The sequence below is a fragment of the Mastigoproctus giganteus genome, chromosome 13 (genome assembly GCF_048544385.1).
Source record: "Mastigoproctus giganteus isolate SK-2022 chromosome 13, ASM4854438v1, whole genome shotgun sequence".
Taxonomy (NCBI): Eukaryota; Metazoa; Arthropoda; class Arachnida; order Uropygi; family Thelyphonidae; genus Mastigoproctus; species Mastigoproctus giganteus.
Genome location: NC_143587.1, coordinates 132,266,024 through 132,280,247, shown reverse-complemented (window position 1 = coordinate 132,280,247; position 14,224 = coordinate 132,266,024). Strand labels below are relative to the sequence as shown.

Genomic DNA, 14,224 nt, shown 5'->3' with positions numbered 1-14,224 from the left:
TATAGCAATCAGATGGCCTAATAGCATGCGAGATACAAAATAACATACAAGATATCGATTTTAAGTGAGTTCTTTGCTATTTATCACACAAAAGATGGTGATCATCGTTAAAATAATATTTCCATAATACCTTTAAATTTTTCCTGGGAGTAAATGATAATAAAAATAAGCAAATAACGATGTTCCATTTGTAAAGTGAAATTGCGTCCATCATATCTTAACGATATTCGACTTCTGTTATTGTTCGCTTTTCACATTTAATGCTACCTAGACGTATTTTGGATTCATTACAGAAACATCTCTATTTATGTGTTACAATTTAATTTTCAAAATATACGTTTGTAATATTTTTTTAAATAATTCCCTCGGTCATTCCTCAAAGAATTTAAAACGTAATTACTATATTGTTTATTCATGGAATATTTTATATCATTAGTACGTTTTACACAAGGTATATAACATACTAATGTTATATACTTTGTGTTAGTAAACTGCGTTTATGAAAGGTTTCTTTGTGTGATAAATGGCTGAGTTCGATTCCCATCAGGACCGAAGTAACTTGCTGTAAAATTTTCCTTTTATTCCGTTTTTTCCTTTCATCAACTCTGATTTTCCATCCAGAAAAAAAAAGGAAGAGAAAAATCTAGCTACCTCGGTGTTTATTCTAAAACAGCCAATTGAAATTAAGTTGATCGCTATAATGAAGCAACTCGTGAAAAAATTTGGCTAAGTAGAAATGGTGTTTCAGGAGTGCAATTTAGTTTGACTATTGCTTGAAGATAACGCAGAAGGATCTTTTGCGTTATCTTCAAATATTTGCAGGAATTTTCTTTGCAAATGCCTGCAATGTTCATTTTCTGTGATGAGCCCAAAAACAGAAGGGATAATTCTTTCATGTTCCTTTGTAATTATTTCGAACTTATTCATAGCAATCCAATAAATGTTGTAACCAATCAATTATTGAACAATAATTTGTAACTCATCTTGTCATTGCTATACCCAAGTGCTCTTAATTTTCTCAATGAAATAAATGACCTTCAGTAATAAAATTTCACTTTGCCCTATTAATCTATCGATTAAAATACATAACTATGTTGTTATATATAAAAGGGCCTAACTTGGAATCTATTAATCACGTTGCTAAGACAAAAATAGCCTATGAAAATGAGGACAGTCCAGTCACATTTACTCCTCCTCTTCTTCAGAAAGCTTATTATATGCGTCCTTAGACGGTAACGTGCAGTGAGTGATCACTGAATTATGACCACCTACCTAATACCCTGTTAGGCCACCGATCACAAGGATAACAGTCATTACTCCCCTGAGATTAACACCACATCTATAATGTCTTCAGACATCTATGTCTGAAGACGTCCTTATGGATCTGGAACCATTTGGCCTGCATGGTGTCCGAATAGATGACACTTGCGTGATTTATTCCGATACTTCGTGAGGATTCACTGTGTACGTCGGACCACTTGTGCACAGAGTGGGCCAATGACACGGTGGATGACTGTCTTGGAAGATCCCGTTTCTGTCCGGAAAAAAATTAACATGGCAGGGTCTCCTAAGTGCTGCCAGTAGACCTCATCAGTGAAACGTTGGTCCATACGCACCAGGGGTCCGAGTTCCTACTAAAAATGCCCATATTAAATAACCACCGTCACTTTCCTGGATAGCGAGCACCATGCACAATGGGTCCATGAACTCATGTTGCTTGCTCCACACACGAAAGCAGCTGCCAGCGTATTGAACCAGGTATTTGGACTCATCCGGCACATTCATTTCCGGTCAACGAGTGTCCAACCAGTGAGTTGTTGACACTATAGCTTTCCCCGTCGACAATGATCCGTGGGTGTCTTTTGGGTCGTTTGCTGTTAGACCCCGAGACCTCTGAATGCGTGGCACACCGTCATTTCGGATATTGTTCTTGTATTCCTCATATTGTATTGGATGTGAACTGTGGCATTGTGACCTACTCTTCAGCCCGTGCAACGCGCTGCACCCTTCGCTTTCTACGAACATCCACTTTGCATGATCCTTTATAGTTCTGCCCGCGGAAAGTAGTTTAACCTGTTCGACATAATTCTTTGTACACCTTAATCGCAGTGGGTTTTGACAAGATATACCGAATCCAATATGAAAGCATTCGACGCACGAGTTCCCACAATCATGCCCTTTTGAAATTTCCTGATATTTGTCTATGTTCCATAACTACTAATTTATCACTTCTACTTGCACGACCAAATTCAAATAACCACTGCTCCAAAGTACGAAGTTGTTTGGCTTTTTATATTGCGAGCTATGCTGCATAGTCCATTACAGACAGGGTGGTCATAATTCTGTGATCACCACATTGCATTTCATTGTGGCCATCCTCGTTTATTCAAGGAAAAATCCTCCTACGATTCACAGCATGATTCTTTCTAATGTTCAACATTGGGATGCCGCATACGACGTTACATATGGAGATTGTAAATCAGTCTAAGCAATTAAAGATTGAATTCAGAATGAATTATGAATTGAATTCACACAACCCGTCTACACAATACTGAGATAGTCCAAAGTTTATCCTTTCACGTGAATCTGTTCAAGTTTACCTTTATTCATATACTACAGGGGATTCACCAACCTCTTTTCCAAAACTTAAACGATATTGTGTGAATATAGTGCTGTGTGAATACAGCAGACATCTACAGTATATGTTTTGATTAGAAGTATTCGATGTGGGCGCCTTTAGCTATTCTGCAGATATCCTACCTATAATCCAGTTTCTCCTATATTCAGCACAACATAATCCTGTCAACGTAGCTAATTGCTTCATAAAGGCGTTGTTTAAGTTCCATAATGGTTCCTAGGAGCCAGATCAGGAGATCGTGGGGCCACGAAATGTGTCCTCCTCTTCTAATCCTCTTCCGAGGAAGCATTTCGTTCAGATATGCAGGAATTTCTTTGTTGGAATGTGGCGGAGCTCCGTCTTGTAAGAAAATCAAGCTGCCAGCATCCTCATCATGCAGGGTATAAGGGATTTATATAACAGGTCCAGATACAGGACACCTGTGAGGGTAATTTCGCCAAAGAAGAAATGAGTGTATATTTTTCACATAATTCATCGTACAAAAGGCAAAATTCCACTATGATTTTGCAATTATACTTCCATCTACTGCCAGCACCCAAATTTTCTGGTGAGTGAATAAAAACTTGAAGGTATCATCTTGAAGATTTCATAAATGGGAAAGCCTGGAAGTCGTCTGTTTCTGTTTGTATCTGGGTTAAAATTAAAATACTTTATTTTTTTTAGCGTAAACATAAAAGGGAACGCCCGCAGATAAAACTTAAACTTTAAGGTCATACACTGCAACTCTACCCGAACCAGGAGCTCTGCAGGAGGATAAAATAAAGCAGCGATAGACATTTGATATTTTGTAGTTGTTTTACCTTACCTTTACGAAAACTTGAATAAAACTGGTGCATGGCGTAGTTGTTTGCTATTCCTGCCGCCAGTGCAGCGCCTTGAGCACCAGTAATTGCTAGAAGTTCAGCGCACGTTAACTGGGATGTTCTTCTGCTACTTCCACTTCCACAAGATGGCAGTTGTTGGGTTCTACAGACTGGTAAATTGCGCGCTTGCTGTTGACGCTGCTGCTGTTGTTCTTGTAGTGCAGGTTGCTTGTTTTCCGTTGATTTATCTGTACAATAGAACGAAAGAATAAATAGATAAATAAACAAACCATATCAAAGAAGAAGACTGAAAATTCCAGGACAATATGCACCATTAGAATGCACTTGAAAACATTATAAGTATCATTGAAGCGAGAATTCTAGTCTTTGAATCATTATTAGCGCGCGATACGCTGTTAATTTAAAGTATTGCTGACGGATTTTGACGATTGATATTGTACTCAAATATATATGAATATCTGATGTCAACTTTGAGTCCTCAAGTGCTTCAGAATGCAAGATTTCCCATCTTTGGTCAGTATACCTTAAGATGTGAAAATAAACATATTTAAGTAACATCATGTGCAAGCAACATAAAGCTTTCTTGTATTCACTGACAGCAAAAGCAAAAAGTCATCAATAAGAAAATGTTAAAGTTATATTTTTTCCAGCCAATGGTCGGTGAAATTACGCAAAGGTATATTTTGCCAGACATCTAGCTTTTCCTTCAGGGTGGCACACAAAACTCTGATACATTTGTATCACATTTAAAATTAAACCGTTAGTTGAATTTCGTTTAAAATTGGCTATACTTTTCCTGCAGTTCTTGAAAAATTCACTGAAGAGCAGCGATAAGTAACAACACTTTATATGCTGGTAAATTCACGTACTCGTCTCGCAGTAAGCAAAATGCCAGAAAAGTCACACATCACATTGGAATAGAAGGCTAAACTTATACCTCCTTTTCGCCGAAATGGAGTGCTGAGAAAAAAGATTCCCGGGATTTTAGGAAACCATTGGGCACCTGAAAGAAACCAGTTTGAAGAGAATGACTTTGTAAAGAAATGGAAACGATCTCGCAAGGCCATCGTTTGTATTCTAGAAAATGTTGAAGTCTTCCAGTTTCATTTCAAGATATTCAATTCAATATCTTGTTTTCACATGAAGCTTATTTTCAATTGGAGAGGACTAATGGATGGTTTGTAGGAACAGAACTTCCCTCGCCAGCTTCAAGAGAAAAGTCGCCAGGGAGGAAAAGTGATCTTGCGAGCAGCCTCCTAGAGTTGCAGGAGTTATTTTCTTAAACAAAACTATTAACATTCCGTAGTACCTTCAAAAGGTCTTTCTACCGCAGAACCTACCAAATTAGCTTTCCATGGAGACTCAGTGTTTACGGTGGTGCCACGCCATACATAACTAATGTGTTCGATTGCAGTCTGTTTCTGGTACTCCCGATTATCATAAATGTGGGCATTTTTGGCCACCTCTGAGACTGACTTCAACTCATACGACTTTTTCGCGTGGAATTTCTTAAAAGAGAAGTTGTCCCTCAGAAAATGCTACACTAATGGACTTGAGAGCCACGACTTTCGGCTGTGTCGCGAAATTGAAGACGTGACATCACAAACATTGATGTATGCCTTCAGGAAAAGGAAAACATAGTGAACATCGTAAAATAAGACCTCTCCAAAATATGAGCATAAAGTTTATAACATTTTAACAATTAATGAATAAATGAGTTTCTCATGAAACATTTAAATGTGTTAACATTTAGTTGGCTTTCCCTTTTTTGAAAACATGGTTATGTAAATAAATACGAGAGGAGGGGGAAGTATTCGAGCCAAAATAAGAGAAATAAGATGCAAGCTGAAAAGTGGCTTGAACGTAGAATTCACTTTACAACATAATCATCAATATATCATTCTGTAGTTGTAACCAATTATGTACATTATTTTAGCTTCCCAATCATAATGGGAATTTTGCTACATAGGCTGTTGTTTAAGTATATCAAACAAGTGGAAATCGCCAGGGGAGATGTCAGAGCTGTAGGGAGATCGAGTAAGAAGTTTTCACCCCAAATTATTAATAGTTATTTTGAACATTACAAGCTATTTTCGGCAAGTTGCATCCCTCACTAAATTCCTTCAGAAATGTGTAATACGATTCTGCATTTGAGGTTTCCTCAAGAATTTGAAAATTCACAAGAAGAACGCCATGACATTCCCAGAAAACAGTCATCATTAACTTACCTGCTAGGTGAATACTTAAATTTCTACTTCAAGGATGAACTAGGTTGTTTATAAGCACAAAAGAATTATTGTGCTTTGTGTATAATGACTCTTTAACGCTTGGAAACAATGCGTCTAAACATTGTGCTTTATACCAGAATGTTTATTTATCAAGTTCTTAAGGCTCCCAATCGTTCATCTAGTGTTCACGGAGTTGCGTTTAAGAATACGAAGAACAGTTAACATAATGTTCTCACGAATACAAGAAATATTAGATCTCAGGAGAAAATAATGGATTAGATGATTTTTATATAGTGGGGATTAATATTGAGGTTACGTGGTGATTTTCCATAAAATTATACTTTTAATAATGACCACTCTTATACCACTTGAATATTAAGATAGTTTATTCAGTTAATAACTAAATAACTATACATTAAGGTAGCATTTCGGAACCTTGCCCGTATCCAGCATCAGATCACATATTGGCTGTTGTCAGCCCATGGTTTCCGAGTGTCTCCATCCTTTGCCACAGTAGGAATCGAGTCAATATATGGTCTCATGTTGGATACCGGCAAGGTTTCTGAAACATCACCTTAATGTATAGTAATTTAGTTATTACCTGAATAAACTATCTTAATATTCACATGGTATAAGAGTGATCCTTACTAAATGTATAATTCTAAGGTGATTTTCTTCCTTTCGGAGCCAAACAAAACAATATTCTCACTACAGTTCCTACTACTTATTGGTGGTCTACTCATGTCATAAGTTTTGTAGTTAGAAACCTAACCTATTATGTATCATCTATCTGCACACTATTAGGGATTAATAAGTTGTGCTTATTGTGGAATTAATTATTTCGACAAATGAAGTGGTAGGATCCAACTTATTGAAAGAAGAGGTCACTTTGTCGTCAAAACAATGAAAAACGAAAAGGAAACTGGTCAAAATGAAATTCCTTGCAAAAATCATTGAAAAGGGAGTCATGAAAGAGCTGAATAACATCCTGAACAAGATGTACATATAAGGCAAGTTCTCAGAACAAATCAATAACCATCTCCATATCCAAGAAATCCGGAACATACGAACACAGAGAGAATAGAAAATTAAATAAGCTTACTGAAGTACATAAACAAAATCCTCTTTAAAATAACACAAAGAATTTACTCAAAGGTGGATGATTTTATTGGAAATACCTAATCTAGATTTCAAAAAAAACATTTATAAAAATAGAAGCTAGTTTCACTTCAGTAAATTGCCGAGAAGGTACATGGAATGCATATCCCTCTCTTATCAGTACTTTTGGCCTGCGATAGGGCATTTGAGAAAAGCAGGCGGAATAATAATTTGATTTTTATATAACATAGGACTGGGCTATAGGGATATAGGAATAATAAAAGATGTCTACTAGAAGTAGAAAACCAAAGTTAGGTTAGGAATGTGAAATGGACTAGGCTGAGGTTAAGAAAGGCTTGACACAATGTTGCTTCTTGTCACCGATCACTTTACAACTTATATCCAGATAAAAATACTACAAGAACGCCTAAATGAGACGAAATAAAGAACAAGCAAGCAGCATGAGATGGAGTTCTTGGAGTTCTTTTTGCGAAATGGCTCTGATAACCGAGCCACCTCGCAAAATAGAATAAAAAAAAATGTGAACAATTGGGCCTTATAATTAGCAATAAGTTGAAAAGTTATGGGCATAAATAAACTAAACAAAACATAACTTTTTACTTCTCTGCAAACTCAACAAATTTTGCTATTGGAAAGACATTACTCAGACAACAATCCAAGTAAAGAAATCAAATCCCGTATAGGACAAGGTGGGCTTTGAGAAAATAATCAGCACTTTAGAATGCTATGTTTGGCTTATGTTGCTGTATAGGGAAGAAACCTGAATACATACCGTTGTTAGTAGTGAATTTTAGTATGACCCAAGGCTAAATTTATAGCATTCAAATCTGCGGTGTATATGCAGAGAAATCCTTTCAATAGATGCAATACAGTCTAAGAAGAGCAGCAGATCCCACAGATAATTCGAACTTTGAGCTATTTGCGCAGACAGGCAAGATGCAAGGGTATTAGACCCGTTGGGGTAGTACAGACTTTTAGGTAGCTAAAAGACGGAGTACAGGCGTTACCCCAAGGTTGTTAATGGAGAGTTGCATGGCGATAGATAGGCATTCGATGGAAGCAATCTTTTAAAGTAAAATTTCTCCCAGACCCCTAAGTGGACATCTGTTTTTGAGCCAAGGAGGAGAAATTTATTAAATACCAGTCAGGTTGTTAAGGATTTCTTTGTTATTTGGTATCTAAGAGTTATTTAAATATTAGCCTCACAGTAGACATTGTTATCTGATCATCAACTCAGCCATTTCAGTTTAAAAGATTGCTTTTCCCGAAGCAACAGAAGTTCATTTGTCCCCTTCATATAGGTTATGCACAGAATTAGTTCTAGTGATCATAGTACGATGCTTTTAGCTGATGAGAAACTAGATTATCGGTCCTGAATATGCGAATATTCACAATCAACGATCTAGATTAGACTGCACAGTTGCACGATACAGCTGAAGACGTAATGATCTACAACTGCTGGATGAAAAACTGCGGAGAACGTTCAGACGTCTTGTGAACTTCCTCCCCAGTGGACTCTGGGAAGTTTTCTGAGAATTGTCAACTTTTTTAACGAATACCAGCCCCAAGAAATTTTCCTCACGTACTATTGAAATGTTTATTGTATTTTATATAATTGTTCTCACAGGTCAGCGTATATCGACAAAAGTATGCTCTAACTTGTGCGATAAGAATCTGAAATTATTAGGCATTGTTATTAAGAATCTGAAACTATTAGGCATGGCTATTAAGAATCTGAAACTATTAGGCATTGCGAAAGCCATTAATCGGCTTAATTATTATAGTTAGGCCGATTAATGGCTTGCGCTTGCTTAAAATTGCTTTTCAGTGATGTAGCGTGACTGAAGAATTGAAGTGATAAACACAGAGGGTAGTGTTCATAGTTAGAGGAAGTTATTTATTAACGGAATTAAATTTGACAGCAATATGGCTTCTAAAATCGATGTTATAAATATCTTATAAACTTATCATCTCCAAGCCGTGGAAATTTATTGACATGTGGAAAGCAAACTACGTTGAGAGTTGCCTAAACCCATGGCAAGTGAATGATTCTGTCCGATAAGGACAGAAGAATCTGCAAATGGAACTGAATCTACAACAGCTGATTCACCTATCACTATAGAATTAACGTATCAGTGCGATGCTACACATTTTCCAAGGTGATTTTAGAGATGCTTTCAACACAAAACCCCTGGACGCTCTTTGAGAGAAAGTAATTTTGTTATAGGATAATAAGCGCCACACAGAGTGTACAAGTAATCCTCTAGCGACTCCGTTTCGAAGTGCTTGACCATCCTTTGTATAAGCTTGGTTTGTTACTTTACAACTTATGTGCTCTGGGAAATTGTAGTTGTCTGAAAGTTGATGTATCGTGAATTAAGGAGGCAATATCGTAAAATGGTACCAGCAACAACCAAAAGGTCTTTGCAACAAGAATATGAAACATTTGGTGTCCTAATAGTTACAGAGAAAACCTTGAAAAATAATGAATTTCTGATGGGTTAGCAAATAAATCTTTTTTTTCCAAATGACTCCCTCGTATTAGTGAAGGTATCCACTGAATACCTTAGTAATATCCAAGCAGTTGGTATTCGATAATTTAAATTTAAAATAAAAAAAAATCTTTTATTGAACTCACCTTTTCTTTCTTGGATCGATGAACAATCATCGGATGACTTAATTTCTTGATGTGTACGAGAAGCCGTGGTTACATTTGTTGCGCCTCTTGGAGATGCCACTAAATCGATATCAGAAACTTCTGGACTAGCAACGGGGGCCTGGGGACTGTGGTCGAGAGGAAGAGGTGGAAGGGTAGCACTAATTTCACTGGAGTCATTAACATAAGACATGGAAGCCACAGATTCGGAGTTGTTATTTACAGCTTGTTCGCCGTTGTTTTTCATTGAACTTTGGCCTGGTTTCCAAGGTGGGCGAACTCTTTTCGTGCGAAGAGAAATGGAACAGGGTTGCTCGTCTTCTTTCCGTCTTCTACGAACTTTTCTGTACCACCGCAACACCATCCTCCGACCCCTCCTCCACAGATGCGCTAAGTACTTAATGATTTCGGTGTAGCACCCCGTAGGCTCCGACGCACTGGTACTGCCGAGGGTGCTGTTGGAATGGTAGCGAGAGCGTTCCATTCTCATTCTTTCCATTTCTCTTTTCTTAGTCTCTGAGAACTGAGTAGCAATCACAACCAGGCACAAATTGATCATGAAAAATGACCCCACCTGAGAAAAAAGAAGAGCATTAGCAGGTTAAACATGGTATGATTACTTTGGAGAACGTGATGAAATGTCTCTTTGAAGACACACAAATAATTATACATTCGTTCATAGGATTTTATATTAATACGCTTTATATAAATCGTTAACATGTTTTAATTGTATTAAAATATCTAACTTCTGGGAGATGGATTCTCCTGGAAACGAATCCAGGTGAACACTTTATTTCAATAACAATCGTGATGCATTACATATGGCCATCTTAAATCAATAACAGCCTTTATTTTGATTAACATACATAAGGTTTTCCATAAATATAAGCTGAAAAACACTCGCATAACCAACTAATATAAAGCTAGATTGATATGCCTCCCAGTATTATCCAATTCATAAAAATAATAGGAATATCCCACATCAGAAATCGAATTTTATGGCTGCCGTTCCTTATATTTACATTTTACATTCGGTTCTAAGCCGAGCAAATATATTTTTCCAGTGGAATTAACGATATATAAAGGAATATTAAATAATCCTGGATTATACGAGAGTTTTCTGGCGAGGGAAGAAAATAAATTCTGGAAATATACTCTGTATGAAGAATCATTATTCACAACGAAATCTTGCAGCTTTAGTTTTTCAGTCGGCTTATATTTTCTCATAAAGTATTCTACTTTATTTAAACGAGATTCTGGAAGAGTACACATTACAATGCATTTTATCTATCTGTTTGCTTTATAACATTTCGGTAAATACAATTTCACGTGCGCAAACATAAATTATCAAGTTTACTTTCGGTTCTTAGTAAATAAAAGATATCCAAATACCTGTTAGCGTCGAGGAAACTAATTTAAAGAAAATTCCTAATACATTTACTGCATTTCCTTTTCTATTGGACAAAGCTAAAGATTATCCTATCCTTAATATACTGTATACAAGGTGTGGACAAAATATGCATGATGTATTTATAAATATGCAGCGATTTTGTTTTGTTTCTCGCAGTCAGTAATGTGAGGGAAAGACGAGAAAGACGACAAAAGCTGATGTTTACTTAGAGGTGATATAAAAAGGAACATGAAGAAAATCGTCTATTTGTCTTCATTCCAAAGAGATCAAATTGTTGGTTTCCCTTTTAGAAGATTCGGTGACTAAAACTGCTGGTGTGTTTAATGAATCCAGAGTAACTATATAGAAAATCATATCTGCATTCATAAAATTGACAAGAACTTCATAAAATTGACATTTATGGCAGAGCCGGTATTGTGACACTACTCGTTACAATGGCAATGTTATAAAGATGATACAATGGTATAAGAAGCAAAAAATGGACACTTGATGATTGGAAACCATATTTTCAGACGAATCATCATTCGATCTTTTTCCAACATTTCAGAGAGTTTGTGTGTAGAATACCAAAAGAAGCTTATCATCCCGAGTGTGTTGTGCAAACTCAAAAATGAGGGAAAGCTGGAATGTTTTTGGCAACAGTACCTTGGTATTCTTTAGGTTCTATCATAATTCTGAACAGGCGAATTACTGCCACTGATTACTTTGATATTATTCTGAGTACCAGCTTCATCCAATGGGACAAACAACGTTTCCCACAAACGATGCTATGTTTCAAGATGATAATGCTCAATACACACAGACAGATGTTCCCAATCTTGATTTAAGGAACATGAAACTGAGTCTTAGCATCTCCCATTGCCTGCACAACCACCCAAACGTTATTAAGCCACTGTGGGCGTATTTAGAGAAGAGAGCGAGAAGCAGATTTCCTCCAAATTCACCACTCAAGGACTTGAAACGTTCCTCCATGAAGAATCCAATATTACCCTTAAGACAGTTCAAGGTTTATTTGAATCTGTTTTAAAACAACAACATCTGATACTTTGTTAAACTTGCATAGAAAATTTCAGAGTCATCGATGCTGTTTTTTAGCATTATTCTTTTTTAGAATTGATTTAAATTGCAAACAGGCGTGAATTTCGCGGCCAATATATGCGACTGATTTCAAGGCGTACTAGATAAGATATGCCTTAAATTAAATCTAATTATATAAAGGTAACCTTATCCATGCAAACATGCGAAAATTATAAATATATATGTATATATTTCACAGACCCGTGGAATATGTATGGAAATCTCAAATTAATATTTAAATGTGAGACCTTCCTTTAAATGTATTAAATTTAAATGAATCACATTTAAATGTATTTTTTTAAAAAAATAACTAAACGAAGAAGCAAAATTTGAATTTAGTTGGCAATTATGTCGATAGATGGTGCTGGAGGTAAAAAAAGCACGATAGGTGGTGCTGGTGGTGCCTCCAGCACCACCTATCGGCAATTATGTCGACAGGTGGTGCTGGAGGTTCCAAAATATATATTTTAGAACTCTAAAAATTGTTACATAAATAAAAAATCAAATAATGTTTATAAAATTTATTAAATCAATAATTATAATTAAAATGCGTTTATCTAATTTCAGAAGTGTCATTTCACTTAAGATCAGTAATAATTAAAAACTAATCCTCCCTTGATATTAATCATTCTTTCATATACTGTAATTACAATAGCCGACCGGGCTAGCCGAGTGGGTAAAGTACCTGCCCGGCAACCCAAAGGTCGCGGGTTCGATTCCCGCCTCGGGCTTGGATCAAAGTACTGCAAAAACCTTGGGAGGTGCAATATGGCCACAGAAGCCGATGCGCCAACAACTACCAAATCAATAAACAATAAATAAGTAATTACAATTCCACGAATATAAGATTTCGCATACCGAGCCACCCTTGCTATCGAATCTTCCAAATTCATGAAATACCGAGTGTCACACTGCTGACAGTAGGAAAAAAACTAGAACAAAGAAAATTTGATTTTAGTTGGTAATTTTGTCGACAGGTGGTGCTGGAGGTCAAAATGTAATACTAAATTAATTTCATAGAATCTTCACAGACGGGGAAAGTTTAAAGTTTTCGATATGATTATGTAGTTTGTTAAAATCTAGGTCTTAATCATAATTTTGTCGCATGGTTTTACAAATATGAAATTACTGTAAATAAGTTAAAAACTCACACTAAATGAAAACACTCTAGTATTAAATTAATCATGTTAACAATGCAGCAGAGAATGCTATAATATTATAACATTCTTTCAAACATACAGAAACACAGACCGTAATCCACAGCCACGTTTGTGCTCTACAGTTATCATTGATAAGTTTATAATTTTTATGATACCATAACGAAAAGTATACCAAGAAAATGCACGATTTGTAGAGGACATGGATACGTTCACTTGACTCTTACTTACCACAATAAGTAACACAAAGTATATCCAATCCCAAAATGAATGAGCATCTTGGACATAGTACATAATATCAGTCCATCCTTCTAAACTGATAACCTAGTATGAGAAGGGGAAAAACAATGATTATAAAATTAAGTGCAGTTTCAGTTAATTTTCTAAATATATTAATCTTACTAAAAGAAAATGAAACGTTTGTTTGTCATGCCATAAATCACCTTAGATACAGTACCAAAATTAATGTGTACCTAAATAAATTTAACTCGTAAAATTATGGCAAAAATTAGGTTTTCATTAAACTCTAATATATACTTAAGGATGTTTAAGTTATACACGTAACATTTTAATATGTTACGTGTTTAGCATACTAAAATGGTAGGAATCATTTGTAACTAAAAACACAGAGCTTCTAAGCCAACTTTTAAATATCTGTTAAACAATAACCAGTGATAATACAGTAAACTTTTATGGAACAGCAATCAGATGATGAGTCAAGTTCTTTTTTTCCAACTAATATGGAGCAGAAGATTAATGGTGTTCGAGAGAAGAGTGGCGTAATATCGAATAAACAGAATAATAATATAGTTAAATATATTTAATAATAATACAACTACATATTTCATAAATAATAAGTCAACGAATAATGTATGGTTCATGGAAACAATGATTTCTGATACATACCAGCGATCACAAAAGATCTTGTGAAATAGAAATACATGATTTGGCTACTTTGAAAAGAAATCTTGACGGTGGCAAGGGGAAAACACTCTTCCAAATGTATGGGGATTTGATTTTATGTGTTCTCATTCTATCTACTAGAGAAAATTATTGTTCGCATGCACCATAAAGCGAACCTTTTAGTAATGACTGTGGACTGAGTTCCAACAGA

The 14,224-nt window shown here is 35.8% G+C and overlaps 1 protein-coding gene across 1 annotated transcript in view; it reads right to left on the bottom strand.

Moving 5' to 3' along the window:
* LOC150076445 (voltage-dependent T-type calcium channel subunit alpha-1G-like) overlaps positions 1–14,224 on the bottom strand; it is a 123,498-nt gene that overhangs the window by 89,742 nt on the left and 19,532 nt on the right. The window contains exons 6-8 of the mRNA XM_090387715.1: positions 13,342–13,434; positions 9,448–10,039; positions 3,444–3,689 (exon numbers count right to left, since the gene is read on the bottom strand). Of these exons, the coding sequence (XP_090243841.1) occupies positions 3,444–3,689; positions 9,448–10,039; positions 13,342–13,434 (931 nt within the window). The remainder of the gene's footprint in view (positions 1–3,443; positions 3,690–9,447; positions 10,040–13,341; positions 13,435–14,224) is intronic.